Source organism: Anguilla anguilla, chromosome 17 (genome assembly GCF_013347855.1).
Source record: "Anguilla anguilla isolate fAngAng1 chromosome 17, fAngAng1.pri, whole genome shotgun sequence".
In the NCBI taxonomy this organism is placed as follows: Eukaryota; Metazoa; Chordata; class Actinopteri; order Anguilliformes; family Anguillidae; genus Anguilla; species Anguilla anguilla.
The window spans coordinates 10448966-10469521 of NC_049217.1; the positions used below are offsets into that span (position 1 = coordinate 10448966).

Genomic DNA, 20556 nt, shown 5'->3' on the forward strand with positions numbered 1-20556 from the left:
GTTCACAGCTTATATCATTGCTATGCTGATGACACTGAATTCTCAACACCCAGGCAGATGCCCTACATGTCTCTGCACACAACCCAGCTTGTACCCAATGGCATCTTGAGCTGGATGTAAAATAATAAGTTGACTTATTGACTTCTTTTTTAATTTTACATGAATGTAACAGGGTGAGACATGACCGGGAAGTGCAGGCTTGGAGAGAGGGAGAAGACGGATGTCTCTGCCTTGCAAGATGAGGCGTCTGGCTGGTGTGTATGGACTAATGATCTGATGGTACACTTACATGGCCAAAAGTGTGTGAACACCTGACACCCACTATCTCATACAAAATGACGGGCATTAATATGGAGTTGGTCCACCCTTTGCAGCTATAACAACCTCCAACCTTCTGGGAAGGCTGTATACTAGATGTTGGACCATTGCTGCAAGGATTTGCTTCCATTCTGCTGGAAGAGCATTAGTGAGGTCAGTCACTGATTGGATGATTAGGCCTGGCTTGCAGTTGGCTTTCCAATGTATCCCAAAGGTGTTGGATGGGGTTGAGGTCAGGGCTCTGTGCAGGTCAGTCAAGTTCTTCCACAACATTCACGTCAAAACTGTTTCTATATGGACCTCACTGTGAGCCCGGGGCATTGTCGTGCTGAAACGGAAAAGGGCCTTCCCCAAACTGGTGGGGAAGCAAAGAATCGTCTAGAATGTGATTGTATGCTGTAGAATTAAGGTTTGCCTTCACCAGAACTAAGGGGCCTTGCCCAAAACATGGAAAACAGCCCCAGACTAAGGGGTGATCTGACACTTTTGGTCATGTAGTTCATGATGGTGTAGTCCCCTTGGTTGCCCATTTTGATGTGAGAGATAATAGCATTTTATATGAGCTATTACGGAACTGAAAGGGGGCAAAAAGGCAGGTGATCTGTGCCTAGCCTAAGAGCCTAAGTTACACAACTGACTTGCACGTCCCAAGAATTATTTTTGCGTCTCAAATAGCCTCAATAAATAAATAGAATTACAAAGCGGCTATTCATAATTATTACCTAAATGTCCGGTAGCTTAAAATGCGTAATTAGATAGTTTACAAATCGTTTATTATCTGCATAAATCTTTTGAACCTTGTCCTTTATGTTTAATGTATATTCTTTTAAATTTTCACGTGGAACATGTAGGAATCGTGCGCATTTTGGGGTCAATTCAGGACAAACAGCCAAATTGACTTAGTGGTGTTACAAAAATCTGTCCTATTTTTTAAGAAGCTGGCATCTGTAGTCTACATCGCGATGTTATTCGTTAACCTAAATGAGCTGCAATTACTATTTCGCTAGGATCTTTGGAAATGTTATATCATTCCGACCGACCGCTGTCTTCATTGTGGGAGTGAGCTTTCCCGATCAATTTTTTATGTCGCCTCCTTATTGGTCGGAAAGCCAGAGCTCATCCTTAGACCCCTCCTTTTCAGGAAAGAGCATATTCTGATCGATGCCTTAAAGTCTGTCTTGCGCTCTAGCAAATGTGCCGGATTGAGTGAGTTTGAACATTTCCCATCTCGTGAACAAGCCAACCAAGAGAGCGGTTCCTTACCCGTGGTACTAAAGAAGCTTCGGCTCAAAGTGGTGAGTATTTATTTTGTGTATAGCTCACTTCCGAGGCTGGCGGCTTGCAGGTGCTAACGCCTGACAGACGTCGCTTAACCTACTTGTGGCCAGTGTATGGATGCTTTGCAGCTGGCGCTGACAGCTGTATTCATTAGGTTCAGTCTAAGCGATGTTTATCTGTTTCAGTTAAATAGCCTGCTGTAGTATTTTGTGCTGCGTACAGCATTAGCTAATTTGTATCGCGGCAAAATGCAACCTGGCTACATTTTGCATACGAAGCATACGTCAGTTGCCAAGCTAAGAGTATTACATAGCTGCACAACCTGTATAATGTAACGTGTAATATCTGGTCAACAGCAACTTCCAAAAGCAATGTCTGCTAACTGGCAAGCTTCAGATGTCTAGACGTTCCAGGAGATACGTCCAAGCGTTGCTGTAGGCTCCACATAGACTAGCTAGATCCAGTCGGAACCGGTTCCTTTTTGCTGCTATATGTCGCAACAGTAGTTTACAGTGTAACGCATTTAGACGACCAGCTTGGTAGCGGAGACCCTTGACGTAAGGGGAGTTGTAGATTTCACTCCCGTAGTGACTTAAAGGTAACGTAATATAACGGCAAGCAATGCGCATATTTATTCGGTGTCAGTGTAACGTATCGTCTAAGATGATTCTTAATTCCACGTTGGTTTCATTCCGTGTAACGTTACACTAGATTGATTACGGAATTGTAATGTTTCTTTCTCAGATGAAATGAATTTATTTGCGATTTGTCCCCATCACAAACTGCAAATATTTTTGAAAGGCAGAATGCGACTAATTTTGTGTTGCTTAGTTACATCGGTTGTAGCTTGACTGGATGGCTGCGTCAGACTGGGGAAGCTCATACTTGATCTTGAAAGTCTGCTGCACCGGTGTGGACCATTGCTAAACTTTCTTGGTCGTATTATAAGAGCACACAGCGATTAGCTTCCGACTTGCTCGCTTTTATGTCGAAATTAAAGTTTAAATTCGTGATGGGTTGACAGATTTTAAATATCCCCGCGACTAGACACATATGACTATAACATAACGGGATTGTGCAGCCTCTTTAGCGAAAGCTGCAAGTTCAGCGAGCTTGTGACATTAGGCGTAGGCGTACACTCCACTTCCGTTTGTAATGTGTGTGTGATTGACTTGAGATGACGGAGTTTTAATCATTTCGCCATTTAGGTCTATGAGGGGAGCATTACACACCTTTAAGGACATCTATCCATATACCCGCTTATCCTGGGCAGGGTCGCGGGGGGTGCTGGAGCCTATCCCAGCGTACATTGGGCGAGAGGTGGGAATACACCCTGCCCACGCTGCCAATCTATCCACCAATCTACAGCACATACACCATTATGTCACCATTCACTCACACACTCCTATGTACCCATGGCCAATTTAGAGTCTCCAATTAGCCTAGCCTAGGAGGAAACCCACGCAGTCACAGGTTGAACATGCAAGCTCCACACAGAAAGGCCCAGGCTGGACTTGAACACATTTGTGGAGCAGACTACCAGTAGTTTAAATTTTTTTTAGCATGTTTGAGCACCTTACATCAGCATACATTGTTTAAGTTGTGTACTTTAACTCAGTTGTGAACTCATCTCTGGGTTGAACTAATCTCAACTGCTGATATAAGGGCATTTTTCTTGCTAGGCATTTCTGGACATGGCTGAGGCTCTGTTGTCAGTAGCCAGACACAGGCAGGTGGGAATCGGTTCTTAAGCCTTCCAGATTCACAAACTCAGTGATATATAGACAGAATATTTCTGTCATACTTATTTTTCCCTTGAGGGTGCTTGTGAACAGGCCAGTAGCATGACAGAGTAAAGATTTTGCAGGAAGCGTAATTCACTGTAGTCACAGTGAATCACTTTCACGGCCCAGCATTGTGTCACACCAATTATCTCCATAGCGACTGCATCTGTTATTGCCATTAAAGCCTCGAAGGCAGGAGAGATGGAATGCCACAGCCAGGGGGGATGTTTGATCTTGTGTTTTTGGAAGGTGAACGGACTCAGAGACTGCTTACATAATTCTGATTTCCATTTACCGTTCAACAAATGCTTGCATCTTTCTTCTGTAAGGTGTCTTAACACAAATGCGGACTGGTTACTGTAGTTTTTGTCATTGGCTAATATTCACATTTCTCAGTATCGTTTTTTTTTTTTCCTTTGGCTATTCCAGATGTAGGGCATGTTGTGTGAAAGTTTACTGACGATGTATGTAGTGGGTATGTAGGGCATTTCTGTACACTGATTTAAATGGGAGGACCCTCCTTTTGCCATTTAATCTTCTGCATCGGCTTGTGTTAGTCATGGCTGTTCCATTTATGACATATGAATGACACCGTACAGCTTACAGGAGTCTGGGTTCATTGACTCAGGGTTCTACAATGTTTTTGTTTAGCTGTTATAGGTTCCAACAGAGGGACCTGTTTCTTTCTAAAGGTATGGGCTAACAGTTTGTAAAACACTGTAAAACAGTGTAACACACACAGACAATAAACGTCTTTCCTGATGGAGCCAGGTCTGCTAATTGGGTATACTTGTTCTTCTGTCTGCCATGTTGTAATTCCAAGCTTGGCCAAATACATTTGCAGTTGACTGAATACATTTTCAGCTCTCTGCCTGCACTGATAATGTGCTGATGTGCAATGACCTTTTACTGGTCTTGGGGTGAGCTTGCTGTGATTTGCACCTGCCAATTAACTTTGTTTTTTTAGTTTTTTTTTTTAACATGATCACCTTTAAAAACGGTACTCGATCATCAGACTCCAAGAGCCTTTTTGCAAGGTGGACACAAACACCTTTATGTGATCGTCTCCCGTGCAGAGAGCAGTCGTTTCAGTTACTGTGTGAAATTACCTTTTATGGGTGTCTTGACGAAAAAAATAATAAATGTAAAAGCTGGACTAAAAGTGATGTTGCATTACTACTTGACTGATCCTCTTATCTAGGGAGTGTTGACATTAAAGTTAATAAATTAATATTATGCAACGATAAATCTAGCAAAAAATAGACCAATTCATTGAACTCTAACAGTGAATATTTCAGAACTATTCTTCTTGAAACGGAGGTTGTAGGTTGTCCGTCAGTGCAGCTAACATAACGGTCCATTTTGCTGTCCCATTGGTTAGCACCAAGTACGATGTGAGCCGATATCGGTATCCAGTGGACGGAGAAATTAAGCTGATTTACGATGAACATGTTATGTACTTCACTGGAATATGCAGATAACAGGAGTGGGTAGATCCGATTTAAACTTTGACTACTAAACTACTGAGATGTAGATTATTTGTTAATACAGAAGCTCAGTTTCTCAGAATATGTCAATGATCCCTTTAAGTAAATGTTTTCACTTAAATATCAAGTGAAACATTTACCAAATGTTTTGTTGAAAATGAATTGTGTTGGCATGTTAAGTACCTTGTATCGATGCCTTAGTTTGGCCCTTACCTGTTAAATCTTACACTTTAGGTTAGTGTGTCACAGACGTCACTTCGAGCATATTTGTTGTTAAATGTTCAAAGAAATGTGCAGCCTTACTGCGTCGATGTGTTCGACATAGTTTGATGCGTTTGTTTTAGAGCAGTCACAGTAATGGTTGTATCCGGACAGTGAGCATGTCGGAATTCTGGTCTGGTAACTGGTCCCACTAGTTCGTGGAAAGTATGAAATACCTCGGTTAATATAAATCATTTTCCAAAGCGTCTAATTTGTTGATTCGTTCCGGTAAATGTATGTGGCGAGTTTTGTGAACCAGTCCTTCAAAATGGACCTTTGATTGCGATTGCTGCCGAAGCACGTTGCATAACGCGGAAGTGATTAGCATTTTAATAGCCTTCAAAAAAGGTTGTGTGTGTGTGAGAGAGAGAGAGAGAGATTATTTTATCTGCATAAAAAACTAAACCAGTAACATTTAAACCTGTAAATATGACCTCTAGAACCATTAATGTCATCCTTAACGAGGCAACAACCGAACTGTCTGCCTCTTGTTCTTTGATCTTCAAAAACGCGATCAGAGTAATGTTTCCTGGCTCCTTGGAGATGTACTCCCATCGAATACTGAGCAGCTTTATTTTGTAACTGCCAGAGGAGCCGTTTTGTAACAGAAAAAGGCAGCTAGGAAACGGATATGTGATGAATGGTGCAGCCCAGTTGCTATTGTGTTGTATTGGCTACTTGTTTATCAAACGGATGCAGTATATAAAATAAAATAAAAATCAGTGTTATTGTTCGTCAGTTTTAATACCAACAACAAGTCCTTTTGACATTTTACAACCTTCTCCAGGGAAATCTGCTGTCCGTAGGCTAGAACTAATAGGCAACCGAAAGGTTGTAAAAGACATCTTTGCTAATTTAGAACTCATATATATACTACATTACATTGTGGAATTAGCGCGCTGACTGTAAACGTTTTTAGCTTGCAAGTACATAAACTCTTTTAGCCTAGGCTACTTAATCAACATTATCAGTCCAGGTGGGTAAACATGGGGCTACGTAGCATCAGTAAAAAGTCGCTTTTAGCAGCACATAAATAGGGCTATATTTTTGATACACCGTGTCGATTGTGCCTGGATACATCCCTAAAGTGTGTTTAAAGTGGAGCAGCCGTAGTAGCTAATGCTAAAATCTATATCAAGCGATTCATTTTCCATACGTAGATTTCCATAATATAAGTCATTTGTAAATATCATTAGAAGTTATTAGAAATCATTTGTAAAAATTATTTAATAACACACGTTAATAATAAAAACACACGTAAAATTAGGTCATGGTATGTTCTTAAAAAAATCGGTTGCTTTTCTGCTTGATTATCCTACAGTAGTGTTTCATTGTTTTAATCCATTGATGAATGTGCAGCTATTTTTGCGCTCATTGAAAATCAGACCCATCGATGTACGTGGGGTTCTATAGTAATTTACCCCCCTCGACGGATTGGCCAATTTACCCTACTTTGTTGGTGTATTCCCAGAGGCATATGCGAGTCAGGCTTGCGTAACGCTCTTTCGGAGAGAACCAGTTTTAGCCAGTCGGGTTGATGTCTGCATGGGGGTTCAGAGTTTTCTGAAGACGTCGTCTGGAATATTCCTGCTGCAGCCGCCTGGATTATGTAAGAGGCCCTTAGAAGCGGAGCAGAAGGGCAGCGGCAGTGACATTTCCGCTTCGCGCACACGGAAAGCGGTCGCGACCGTCGTATGTCTTCGGACAGCCAGATCTAGCGCATTCAAACGAAGCCTGCCGTGCAGCAATGACACGACTCTCCCTTCCCCCCTGCGTTGTAGTGCCGGTCCTCGGGACAATTAAGTGCTTTCTTAGTCCTGCCTTGTAGCATTGTCCAAAGACTGCGCAAAAATACAGTATATATAGTTCATGTCAACTATATAGCCTTTTGTGCAAACTGAGGCTTTGATGTAATACTGTTGTTAAATGTGAACGTAATATTGCTGTTATTGGGGGTGGAGGCTTAGCGATTGCTTTTGGTTCAATGGAGTTTGATAGATTGTTTTGTTGTTTAATGTTTTATAAATCATTACTACTACTCACCCTCCCCCCCCCCCCCCCCCCCCCAATCGGTTTCTGATAACTGTCTCTCAGGAAGAAAAGGGGTGGCACATGCGCACAAATCCACAGAGGGGTCTACAGGTGATTTGCACATTGCCAGTAAACCCCCCCCCCGTTCCAAACCAACAGGTTTTCCCGGGTGCTCTCTTGAAGTTTATCGGCCCGCTCCGCCAGCTCTGGGGGCTGTCCATGGTGCTGGCCTGTCCCTCCGGAGGCACCTGCCTTTTACACACCCCCCAGCTGATTGGCTGAAACGGCACTCGCATTCCTTACGGCACGTCACTCGCCCGGGTCTCTCGCCCTGGATTGACCTTTTGGTCGATGTATTGCCCTGAGCAAATGCCAACGTACTGCGCCTGCGCGCACAAGCTTCTCAATAACACCTCTCTCTCTCTCTCTCTCTCTCTCTCTCTCTCTCTCTCTCTCTCTCTCTCTCTCTCTCTCTCTCTCTCTCTCTCTCTCTCTCTCTCTCTCTCTCTCTCTCTCTCTCTCTCTCTCTCTCTCTCTCTCTCTCTCTCTCTCTCTCTCTCTCTCTCTCTCTCTCTCTCTCTCTCTCTCTCTCTCTCTCTCTCTCTCTCTCTCTCTCTCTCTCTCTCTCTTCCAGTGTCTTGGAAAACTGTTTTGTGATCAGTGTTAGCCTTGTGAAGAGTATGTTGGTTTTTATTTTAAATGTTTGTCAATTTTAAGCCAGTGTTCTAGAACTTAAAGCTACCACTTACCAGTAGTAATTGTTGCATCAGCATTGGAATGTTCAGTTAAGAACAGGCTAATCACGCATTTTTGACCTTACACCTTTGCGTGTTTGTTAATCTGACCCCGTCAGACGTTGCTGGGGCTTTGGGTGTGGCTCATCCCTAAATCAGATTCCCACAAGTTCCCACAACAAGATTTTCAAGCTTCACAACTGCAACACACGCAACCAGAATTATGAAAACTCCCCATTCGAAATTTTGGATCTTCTAGGAAGTAGGCAAGGCATGGGTTTGAGCTCAGGTGGTACCATGGCATGTGTTTAGAGGAACAAGTTGTAACCCCCTTTAAAAAAAACTTTATTTGTCCCCTAAATCTGCCATTTAGTGTCTTTGCTGCAGCTTATCTGTTGATTTTAGAGAGTGAAGGTGAGCAGACTCTTTTTTTCCCTCTGCAGCTGCGCTGTACAGGCGGTGTGTTGGAGAACTAGCTTAGTGTACATGTGGTGCACCACCAAGCAGAGGAGTCAGTCTTGTGTGAAAGGAAGCAGGAATCTGCCAACTGAGCTCTCCCTCAGCGACCAGCTTTTGGCTAGCTTCCTTTAACAGTTTTTTTTATATTCTTTTTGGAAAAAATGTAAAATTTGCCTGTTTAAAATATGTGCCGTTTATTATTGACGGTTGACTTGTCAAGCACACGTGCGTGGGTTAATTAGATTCCTCTGGGCGAGTGCTGTGCCAGGGTCAGTTGTGATCCTGGCAGTAAATGATGGCTTATTTTCGCATTATTTTGTTTGAAATCTTTTTTTCTAATGATTTGTATTGTTGATGGTTGTTTTTCAGCACTTTCTGCTTTAGTCTTTCGCATACAGATCCAGTCATTTCAAGCATGGGGGGCTGGGATGGGGTTCATGCTGTCTTTGCCTGTACTGTCATTTTTACAAACAAGCAGAGAAACATCTGGGTGCTTACTGCAGTCCCCCCCCCCCCCCCCCCAGTAAGCGACCACTCTCTCCGTTCCCTAACCCGTCTGCTACACTGCAGCCCTTCAACAGACTGCTTTAATCTTGCTTTGAATTCTGTAGTATGGGGCCCATGTTCTCATTGTGTGTCTGGCATTCATTATCATTACGATCTGTAGTGGTCATGAGCTCAGAGCCCCCCCCTCCTTTCCTGAGGCCCTGGATTACTCAATCTTTCTTTAAATCAGTCACAACAGTGCAGGTCCCAAAGGAAGGTCTTTCAGTAGTTTTGTCAGTGCTAACTTTCAGAGAAAGACCCGGAAACACGTTTAGACCCTAACTTCGGCCAGAGGTCGACTCTGGTCTAGAGGTCGTATCTTCGGGTTAATGTTTGACCGGGTTGTTTTTCGTCTCCGCTCCAAAGGGTGGAGAGGAGTCTTTAAGATCGTCCTTCTCTCGCTCTCTGTCCTCACAGGTGAAGCGCGGACAGGTGGTGAGGACCGTCTCTCTCCCTCGCTGTCTCTCTCTGTGGCTCTCTCTCTCTGAAGCGCGAGCATGGCCTCCACGTTGCTGAGCCGGCAGCTGTCTCTCTCCCTGCAGCAGAGCCTGCGCATCGCAGCCCCAGGTGAGTTCAGCGCAGTTTTAATGCAGAAATGAAACCTCTGAGTGAGGATAGTAGATGTGCCCCGTTCTCTGGTTGCAGCTAGTTTTGAAATTGTAGCTGATTGATTGGCTGGCTGGCTGGCTGCCTGACCATTTATTTATACTACAGCTGTGCACATGTGCAGATAGCTACTTGAGATTTACCCTCTGGACTCTCTGGAGTAATAGTATTACGATTCATATTTCCAAAGCCTTGTACAAAGAGCTATAGAGTTAACATGGACTATATATATATTTATATATATATATATACTATGCTTTGCACAGTCTCTGGACAATGCTACAAGGCAGGCCTAAAAACTAAGCACTTAATTGTCCTGAAGACTAAAACGCAGGAGGGAAGAGAGAGTCGTGTCATTGCTGCACGCCGGGCTTCGTTTGAATGCGTTAGATCTGGCTGTCCGAACACATCACGCAAAACCCGGGAGCGCCTCACGCGGTGCATGCTGGGATACGACGGCCGCGTGCGTCCGCTTTCCGTGCGCGCGAAGCGGAAACGCCACTGCCGCTGCCCTTCTGCTCCGCTTCTGAGGAGCCCTTGCATAACGCGCTCCAGGCCCGGCCTCGTTCGTGTGTGGAGTGGTGGACGTATCCCTCCAGCTAGGAGGCAGAGAAAGTTGCATTCTTTCCCTCCTTTCGATCATTAACCCGGAGATCTTGCCTCACACAGCAGGTTTCATTTACAACATGCGGCACTCTGGAGCATTTATGTAAGATTGCGTATGGAGATTAGATGTACGATCCAAACTCAAAGTTCCAGGCTTTGAGTCAGAGAGTATGAATGGACAGTAGCTTATCCATACTGCCCAAGAAAATAAAGTCCCCCCCCCCCCTTTTGATTTAATTTGTTGTGTTCTTACTTTATTGTCAGCGTACTTTAAGTAGGTCCATTAAGCCAAAAAGAGTACTATGCTGCCAATAGGAGAAAATGCAGTGTGAGGGCTGTGCCTCACTCTGTATGACCTCTCTCCCTCGCTGTGATTGACAGACGGGGACAGGCGCTGTCTCTTCGCCACAGGGCGTGGTGTGATTTCGACACAGTCGCTCTCATGCCGGCTCCCGGTAATTGGGTTTGAAAGCGCCCCAAATTTGGGTTTATAGAATTTATGAGACTGCAGCGCAGTTTAATGTGCAATCCATGCGTTTGGGGTGCACACAGTTCCGTCTCCATCTTCTCAAAAGCCCTCTTCAGGACAGTGCCGTCTATATTGTGCCTCTCCTACAAGCAGCTTCATGTACATGTGGAAGTGTATGTTGTAAGTAGACCTAGTTGACACAATAGCTGATACTGTGAATTCATATGATAAACGGACCTTTACGATGTGAAGCATGTATGACACATTGTAGGTTTACATGACCCTGGTTAACATTTAGCATCTCATATCTGCCTATATAGTGACTTGTCACGCCTTGCAAAATGGGTAGTGTATGGGTATGGGTATGGGTGACTGTTGCAAAAAGGTCATTTCTACATTTTTTTCTGTAAATATATTTTTTTCAATCACTTGGAGAATCAACACGTGCCTCGAGACCGTTGTGTAGTTATGCCACTTTCATTATTGTACATTCCGAATCCAAATCGATTTAACCATCTTTGAGTGTGCCTTGCTATCAATATCGCTGTTACCGATAGCTGAATAGTCGCAATACAGCTTTCAGTTTTATTTTGCCGGAGAGAATTTCAGCATGGTGCTGCCTTTGCTCTTTCACAGGGTACCGATATGTCAGCAAAACCGCCACCAAGACGCTGGAGGAGTTTGAGTACGACGGCCCGTCGATGAAGACCGAGGTCCCGGGCCCCCGCTCCAGGGTAAGGGACAGAGGCCGGGCGGCGCGCGTCATCTCACAATGAGGCCGTTTAGTGATGATAAACCCGAAAGGATTAGCCACGCCCATCGCTCGCTCAGCACTGCTAAGGCAGGATAAGTGCGCAGGAATGAGGGCATGTCAACTTACATTTTTTACACATGAGACAGTGTATTTGTTTTCATTTTGTGTGTGATAGTGAAAACATGTTGACTGCTCTGAGGGAAACTCGTTCCTGGTGTGAAAAGGTTTATTGAACGACCTCCCGTTTTTGCGAAGAGTTTGTCACCTCCATATAAAACGGTAAACTGCTGGCAGCTTGGCCTTGGCCTGGGGCCCTCTTCGTAAATGAGGAAGAGAGGAGTCCTTGAGTTTCAGTAGATGCATGAGCAGCATAACTGGCTGCAAAATGCGTGTAATTACCAAGCATGTGAGACGTGGCGTGATTGGATGGTATAATTACCTCCTCTCTTTCTCTCCCCCCCCTCGCTATAGGAGCTGACGAAGCAGCTGGGTGAAATCCAGGTGAGGGAAGGCGCCGGCGGCCATTTTGGGGAAGGGGATTCTGTGTGAATGCGTTTCTCTCTTCGTGTCACAATAACGCACTGCACTGCAGACGTACATCTGATTGTGCGACTTGTCCTTTCTTTGTATATTTCTGTGGGTAGGTGGGTGAAGGAACAGGGACAATTTTCACCTGTGAAAGTATTAGAATAATTATTATTATGCATCTCAAAATCTGAGAAATGTACTAATAGTTGCAACTTCATCGGCCAGTCAAAAGACCAATTTAAAAAAAATATATATTTTTATATGAGTGATGAAGACGCACTGGCGTCGAAATGCGTCAGTTTTATTTTGCACCATTAAAGGGCTTATTTTGCCTCCGTGTGCTCCAGACTTTCTCCTTTTGCAGTCTTATAGTTGCAACTGTTACTACTTCTGTAAGATCCGCCAGGCGACTGCTGTCTGCCTCTCCTGATCCCGGGCGGTGGTCTCATAATTACTTTCTTATCACCAGCGGCACCGTGTTTATCTGAAGGCTGTTCACGTCAATGACTCCGGGGGAAAAGGGGGGGTGGGGGATTGGACGCACTTACCCGTGCACACTGCTACGCTGTCCACCTCGCATCACTGAAGGCCCCCCCCCCACATGCATACAAACACGCTCACGCTCACATACAAGCTCATTTATACACACACATGCACTCATGCACAGGCACGCTCATACACACAGATGCACACATGCACTGATACACGCACACTCATACACAGACACGCACATACACACATACACTGATACACGCACACTCATACACAGACACGCACATACATACATGCACTGATACACGCACACTCATACACAGACACGCACATACATACATGCACTGATACACGCACACTCATACATACATGCACTGATACACGCACACTCATACATACATGCACTGATACACGCACACTCATACATACATGCACTGATACACGCACACTCATCTGCGGTGCTTTCCTCAGCTGGCCTCCGCAGGCCTCTCACTTGTACAGGAGCCGCGAGGCGGACATAAACACTCACCGGTCGCGATGACTCGCGCTCATCTGAAAAGCCGGCTTGGAGGACAGCCCGTGATGTCTCACACTCGTCTGAAAAGCCGGCTTGGAGGACAGCCCGTGATGTCTCACACTCGTCTGAAAAGCCGGCTTGGAGGACAGCCCGTGATGTCTCGCACTCGTCTGAAAAACCAGCTGTGAGGACAGGCCGCGATGACACGCACTCGTCTTAAAAACCGGCTGTGAGGACAGCCCGCAATGTCCTTCCTGTTTGAGAGGGGACATCGCAGGCTGCACGTAGCCGACGGCCTGGTCTTGTCAGACGGCACATTTGTCACTGCGTTCCGGACGAGGACACTGATTGGATGAGACGGCCACAGCAGCAGAACCCTGCTGTGGAGAGACGGGGGACATTAATTCTCCAAATGATTTTGCAGCCGCTCCTCTTCGCTCACTGACGCGGTTGCGTAAGCTTCTCTGCCGGACTTACTCTGTGCCTCGGTTACCATCAGTAATAAGACTGTCTAAATAAACTGCATACCCTCCTGCTCCTCAGTCTGCCTTTCATTAAAATACATGAGGGGAAAATTTACAGTATATTGATTTATGCAATGTACACTGGCGGTGTTTTGCTTTTTAATGTTACGTTTTAGAAGAGGTATGACGTTGACCTGAGGAAAGTTCAGTTAGATCGGGGTCACTCCACTGAAGCAAATGCACAGCCGTTGTGCTGCGTAGCTTCACTGTGGAGTACCGCCATCAGGAATGTCACATTTGATTAGTGTATTTTTAAAGGACACTTCTTGGCTGTTCCCTGAGTCATGAAGGCAGCAGTTTACTGTTACCGGCTGACATGACTGAGCTGCATTTCTTTCTCAGGCCCTCTGTTAGCGCAAGGCTTGCAAAAACGATTTGAGCAGAGGTCCAGGGTCATCTGAATGATCCAGGGAGCCTTTTGAAGGCTAAATTCGGTCTCTCCAACCACATTCGTTAGCATTCAAGTGTGTTATGTCAGCCGCAAATTCTTATCACGCCACAGCTTGCTAGTCAAGCTCACGCACACACGCACGCGGAGGAAGATGCTTTGAGTGCAGCTCGACAGGCTGGTCGAGGACACCCTGGCACGGCAGCTGATCTGCTGGCCTACTGAAGCCTCTCCCTCCCTGGGTGACGCTGGCACCGCTTACGCGCTGGTTGGGGCTGGCGCCGTCCAGGTTGGGTACGAGACCGGGGCCCACTCACGCCACGCTAGAGCAGCGCCTGAACGCTGTCCACTGCTTTCCCCTCAGAACGTCGGTGCCGTGCACTTCTTCTGCAACTACGAGGAGAGCCGCGGGAACTACCTGGTGGACGTGGACGGCAACCGCATGCTGGACCTGTACACCCAGATCTCGTCCATCCCCATCGGTGAGACTCCTCAGGCCTCCAGACCCGAAACAGGGCAGGACTACTTCAGCAGAGAGAGAGCGGAGGGGCTTTGGGCTGTTCGCTGAACACTAATGACAGAGAGACGGAGAGAGAGAGACAGAGACAGAGAGATGGACGGACAGAATGAGAGGGAGAGACAGAGAGACAGACAGACAGACTGAGACAGAGACAGACAGATGGACAGAATTAATCAGTGAACAGTTTTCCGTGTGAGAATTTAACAAGCTGACATGCTAGAAGCTCTCCCGCGAGAGCAAAACTGATCTGTCCAACCGGTATCACCGGAGTAATTGTCAAATTCCATTTTGTAGCATTTGCCCGGTCATGTTGGTTGAATTGTTGTTTTTCTAAGGCTGTACTGTGCACATAATGTTCGTTAGAATTTGATTATGGGACAAAGGAAGCATAAACTGTGCATATTATTTAAATAGTTGCCTTGAAAGAGGGTTTCGTGGATTGGAAAGTGGAAATGTGGGTTGAATTTTTAGCTTTAACTGGCATGAACGAGAAGTGCCTCTATTTTGTCTTTGGCACACTGAGCTTGATTGCAAATCTCATCAATGAATGTAAAAAGCTTGGCTTCCGGGCAACGGACCTTCGTCAGAGCATTAAGGTGAGTCCACAGGTATGCTCTGATCGTTTCGTGCGCTTCCCCAGAGCGTAGCTCAGTCTGCCGCCCTAGGGCGGAGCCGGGCTCAGCCTGAGGCTGTTTAACGGGTCCAGCTCGTCCAGGCGTTTCGCGGTAATGTGGCGGTGGGGAGTCTCAGACGGGTTGTTAAAGGTTTAATTACGCCGGCGGGCTCCAGCAGACTGCCCTTTTCTCTTCGTCTGACTCCTCGGCGAACGCGCCGGCCGAGACGCCGCAGCAGCCGCGCCTCATCGCCAGAACTCACGCGAGCGGGCCCGTTTGGTTTTGGCGGTTCTGAAACTGCTGGCCGGGGGGCCGTTTGCGGGTCCCGGAGGGGCTGAAGCAGGCCGTGAGATGACGTGAACAAAAAGGGGGGTTAAAAAAAAACAGTACTATTTTTCATACACTGAATATTTACACCAGTGACGTCAGACTGCAGAAGAGCCTAATGTGTGCTGTTTTATGGCAGTGAGTCCAAGCTGTGGGCCAGGTTTTAGGTTTGTCACGGGATGACTGATTCACTGCAGGCCAATGGGTAAACACAGCACTTTGTGCACTGCAGCGGAGCACTGAGGTCTTCCCTCTCTGTGACACCCTACAGGCCCGCCTGTAAGAGCACAGTGTGTGCAGGCTGGTTTAAGTACCAGGCCCGGGGGCCCATCCCTAACCCTAATCCAAACCATAACCCTAACCCAGCAGCCCTCATTTAAAACCCCTCTACTCGCTCGGGCTATTTCATGTGGGCAAGACTGGGATGTATGGGAGATGCGGTGTAGATTTCTCCACAGCCATTCACGTTTGTTTGGTTTCCAAAGCGCCCGAGTTAGCGTTAGCATTGCCATTACTGCTTCAAAACACGATTGAGTTGCAGTGTCTGGTTTCAAGGGTTATTTTGAAACCGTCACTGTACAGCCTGTGATTCACTTTCCACCATGAAGAAATCGTGTCTAAATGCAGCTTTTGGGTGGCTGTTTATTTCACTCAAGGAAAAATACCAGAAACCCACAATCGCTGTTGAAATTCTATCCTGTTTTTAAGCACTGTTTTGTTTAACGGCGGTTTCCACAGCTTTATTCTCGCCATGGTTATCGCTGTGCCTCTATGGCCGATAAGCCCAGCTAATCTCGAGCTTGATCCCTGTGCTGAAGCTAGCGCAGTCTTTAAAAGCATTATTGAATTACAGTTCTCCATTTGAGGTGATTACATGTAGCTGGTAATTCCAGGCAGCATCTCTTAATGAAAATATAGTGGTATTGCAAACATCATCAGCAAAAAAGAAGATACATTTCATTAAATGTTAAATATCTACTGTGTATTTTGCAATATATATTTTTCATGAGCACTGTGATATATTTGTGGTTTGTTTACCTGAAATAAGAGGTACAGTATATATTTTGAATGATTTGTTAGTTCGGTGTGGGGAAGGCGGGGGGAGGGTAGATCTGAAGCTTTCCCATGCCCTGTAGCCTTGGTTACGTAACACTTGGAGATGAGGGGAGACAGGGCCTCAAAAAAAAAAAAAACCTTTTTCAGGACCAATGAGAAAATCACAGATTAACTCCAGATGGGACAGCCCAGGAGCCAGAGAGAAGCTGAAAACCCTTCAGTACGACAGGGAGCCTGGAAGCAAGCGGTCACTCATCTGAAAGTAGCGACTGCCCGATTTTAACACGTGTCCCTGACATGACAGGAGCCCAGCGGCCCTGCGTACTGGCAGGCTGTTTCGGGTTGCTTTCAGGCCACGTTTCCGGAACAGCGCGACTCCTGGCGGTTTTGCGTTCCTTGGGAACAGGTGTTGAACGAGGGGCTCAAAAACTTGAGTCGACTCGAGGACCAAAACAGTTTGTGTTACCGAGTGACCTTTGGTGGAGAGGGGGGTGAACGTGAGGTTGCAGTGATGGGAGAGTGAGTTAGCTTGCCAAAAACAGGTAGTGCTACAATCGGCCATCTTCAAAGCAAAGCGCAATGATTGGCTCAAATCCCTGAGCTGCTGGTAGCGCGTTGTACAACCTGAGGATGAAAATTAGCGGAGGTGCTGCCCAGATAATAGATCTTTTACAATGCTTCTTCAAAGCTCTGTTAGTTATACTGCAGAATATAATTCCTGTTAAGCCACCCAAGACATTTTATGTTTTGTAAATAGAAGACGCTAGTCTCTAAGCTGCATCACAGGAGGAAGCCATATTTTATCTTTATGTAGTGAATGGCGTGGGCCTGCTGCCGCTTAGTGATGTAAATAAATGTGTATCTGAACGGGATTGAAACAGACAGGGGTTAAATGGTTGCTTGTGTGTGCCGGTGGTGTGCGGGCTGTCAGGCCTGTGGCAGTAATGGAGCATGAGCGTCACGTTTGTTCTCCGGGTGTCTCACTCAAACACACGCGCGCACACACAAACGCACACACACACACCACTGACTTTCTTTCTGTGGAGTGGTGGGGGAGGGGTGTGTGCATTTCCAGTAAAATCCACCTCGTTCCGGTTCAGAGTCAAAATGTAAAAGCGCCCAAAGGCCGCGGGCAAAGCCACTGAACTGCATCTGGCCTCGTGAAGGAACAGGGCCCGTGGCAACCCCCACTGAGTCACTCACTAAAAATATGACAGGCGCACCTAGCAGCAGCTTCCTGACTCTTCCTGTTGGAGTATCACACCTTGTTGTTACTAAACCAGAGAAACCTGCGTGTGTGTGTGTGAGCGTGCGTGCGTGCGTGCGTCCGTGCGTGCGTGTGTGTGTGTGTGCGCGTGGTCAGTAGTGATGCGAACCGCAGGACGTCTGCAGCTACACGGCACGTGTTACATCACTCCCCCATTGCACAGAATGTTGTCTCGTATTTCTGAAGTGCTATCTGCACCAGACAGCTTAGCGCTTGTGTTAGCGCACCAACTGCAAAGGGTGGCAATGAGGCAGGCTGCTGCAGCGTCCAGACCCGTCACCGGCAGAATCAGGGTTCGAATCCGGGGTGTGGCACAGCTGTAGCACCCTTATTCACCAGTCCATTTATTTAAAGCATCGGCTGTTTCTGTTTATCTACGTTTTATTGAAGCAGGTCTACAGAGTTGACCCAGGGTATGAAGGTTTCCCAGGAAAGGCAGGGGGTTGCTTAGCCAATCAGCTCTCAGGGGAGGGGCGACCGCACAAGGGGGCCAGATTGGGACACGATGACCTTATCGTCTCCTTTTGGTCAGCAGCCCAGGGTGTTTTATAATGACCGTGAGCCAGGACTTTGGCCTGCGGACTCTCCCTCCGGAGCTGCTTCAGTCCAGCTGAATAGGTGGGCTCTTCTGAGCAAATGAATCAGTGATTGAAAACCCCAGCCCTGGTACGGTATTGTATGTTTGTTTATTTCAGTGTAGCCACTGAATGAAACGTAGTTCAACGCGACCGCACTGCGGATGATAGTGACCGCTGGTGGTCGCGTGTGACGTCCCGGTTGGCGGAGGCCTTCGGAGCACCGCGCGTCGCTGATTGCCGGGTTTTAGTCGATCTGCTCGTAACCACTACTTGAATGAGTTAGTGGAATTGCATTTAACATGACAATGCCTGGCTTGTGTCGGGAACTGTTATGTAAGACAGAGATTTTATTTCCTTCTTAAATCCCATGTTGAAGCAGACATGGACAATTCTCTGACCTCTGTGTGTGTGTGTGTGTGTGTGTGAGAATGTTTGTGTGTATGCATGCGTATATATGTGTGTGTGAATGCATGTATGCTTGCATGGTTGTCTATTTGTGTTTTTGCCTGCATATATATATATATATATATATGTATGTGTGTATATGCGTGCACGCGTAGGAGAGGGGAGTGGTGACCCACAGCTGTGTGTATGCGTGCGTACATATTTGTGTGTGTGTGTGTGTGTCTGTGAGAAGGTCAACAGCTGTATTCAGTATTGTTTTTCAGTGTTTTGCCAATATGTAGGGAACTTGGAATACACTACATTAACGTCAATTGCCAGGCATTCTTATCCAGGAGAACATCGGTGTTACTCTCAGGAATACAAAAATGAGCCCCACATCTCACACAATTGATTTCCATTTTTAGTGCATTCCTTCTTAAGTTTGCTCTGTATGATGTGGACACAAGACACAAGTTGAAAGATTTACTGATTAACTGTCTGTGTGTCTGTGACTGTGTGTGATATTTATTATTTCTAACTGAATATAAAATGCATACACAATTTCTAAACTTGAAGTCTTCAAATCTTTTCTTGGTATTGTTGGTATTGTTCAAACCTGTTCTTGGTATCTGGTGTTGTTGGTCAGTATTCAGCTATGACAGTGCAGTAATGTGACCTTGTGCATGTAGTAACCCAATCTGGCATACGATGTCAACAAGTACTAATGTACTTTGTAAGCATTCATGGGAAATTAACTTATTAAAATGGCTAACAGAAATGGAACCTTTGGAACCGCGGATGGTCATGATGACAGATTTTTTGTTGTTATTTTTGGTATAAAATTACGAAACCCAAAATAGTGCCAGCTAACCTTTTTCAACAGCAAACAGTTTAATTTCATTTAAAAGTTCCGTAATATATAATTTAGGTTCTGCTTTGTCTTTAAAAAGACTCATTTGCCCTCTGCTGGCTGGGATAAGGATTGCTAGTGCTTATATATGAGGGATTTTTCCTGGTCCTGGTGGAAGAATCCATTCAGAGCAGTCCATATCTAGTCTCTGGTGCCATGTTACGAGCCTTGAGCATATAGACAGTTTTTTCCTCTTTGTGCAAGATGCATGTGTGTCTTATCTGTTCTTGTGAAAGCCGTCGTGTATCTGAGCTGTGCTGAACTGAACAAGGTTCATGGCGGAAGATAAAGATCTGTCACAGCTGCACTCGCGCTCCCTTGTCAAAAGTCCTCTTGTTCATCATTGCGGTTATTGTTCCTGGCGTAAATGTAAAGGTGCCGATACCTACTGCAGTCTCGCGGTGGGATCCAGGTCAAGTAGGAACTACTCGCCGATTCATTTGAACCAATCAGAAGGTTTTGATCTCTACAGCAGAACACGATGATTGGTTAAAATCAGTGTGTCACTCCTAGCATATGGTAGCTCCACCATCTTGGTACGATGACTATCCCATGACTACTGCAGTCATTACAAAGCACTAAATGTTATTGGATAAAATATTCAGCATCAGAACTGGAACTGGCAGACATCAACTGCCTCATTGCCATGACTGTTCATCCTCTTCCTGTGATGGGTGGACAGTTTTTGTTTAAACTATTTTTTAATGGTCAGAAGAGTATGCATAAATGGGTTGATTTTTTTCATGTACTTTTTTGTAAGGAAGCCTATTTTTCCCAGCATCAATTTAGGCTATATGTTTCATATCTGTATTTATTAATTTATTTTTCCTTTTTAGGTTACAACCACCCAGCCCTCATGAAAGTAATGTCAAACCCAAACAACATGGTGAGTCCTTGGACAGGCCAATTGATTGATAAGGGATTTGTCCTGGGGGGAAAAGCATGTAATTGTGTCTAGTGTGTCCTCAGCCAACCTGGTCACAAAAAGTTTTTGATTATTTCTTCTTCTTCTTCTTTTTTTTTTTTAAAGCAAAAAGTATATTAATATTATTAGGCTAGTATTGATCTGCAATTATTTGTATCCCCTCTTTATCACTCATATATACGCATGCCAAATC

General features: G+C 45.6%; 1 protein-coding gene across 2 annotated transcripts in view; it reads left to right on the forward strand.

The window, feature by feature from the left end:
• The first annotated feature begins 1453 nt into the window (after positions 1-1453).
• Positions 1454-20556, forward strand: part of abat (4-aminobutyrate aminotransferase) — a 30549-nt gene continuing 11446 nt past the window's right edge. The window contains exons 1-6 of one of the 2 annotated variants that reach the window (XM_035397526.1): positions 1454-1613; positions 9316-9465; positions 11216-11313; positions 11805-11834; positions 14147-14264; positions 20275-20324. In XM_035397526.1, coding sequence (XP_035253417.1) covers positions 9396-9465; positions 11216-11313; positions 11805-11834; positions 14147-14264; positions 20275-20324 — 366 coding nt within the window. In that variant the 5' untranslated portion in view covers positions 1454-1613; positions 9316-9395. Of the gene's footprint in view, positions 1614-2067; positions 2195-9315; positions 9466-11215; positions 11314-11804; positions 11835-14146; positions 14265-20274; positions 20325-20556 lie in introns of those variants that run through there. The other variant, XM_035397527.1, reaches the window with a different exon arrangement.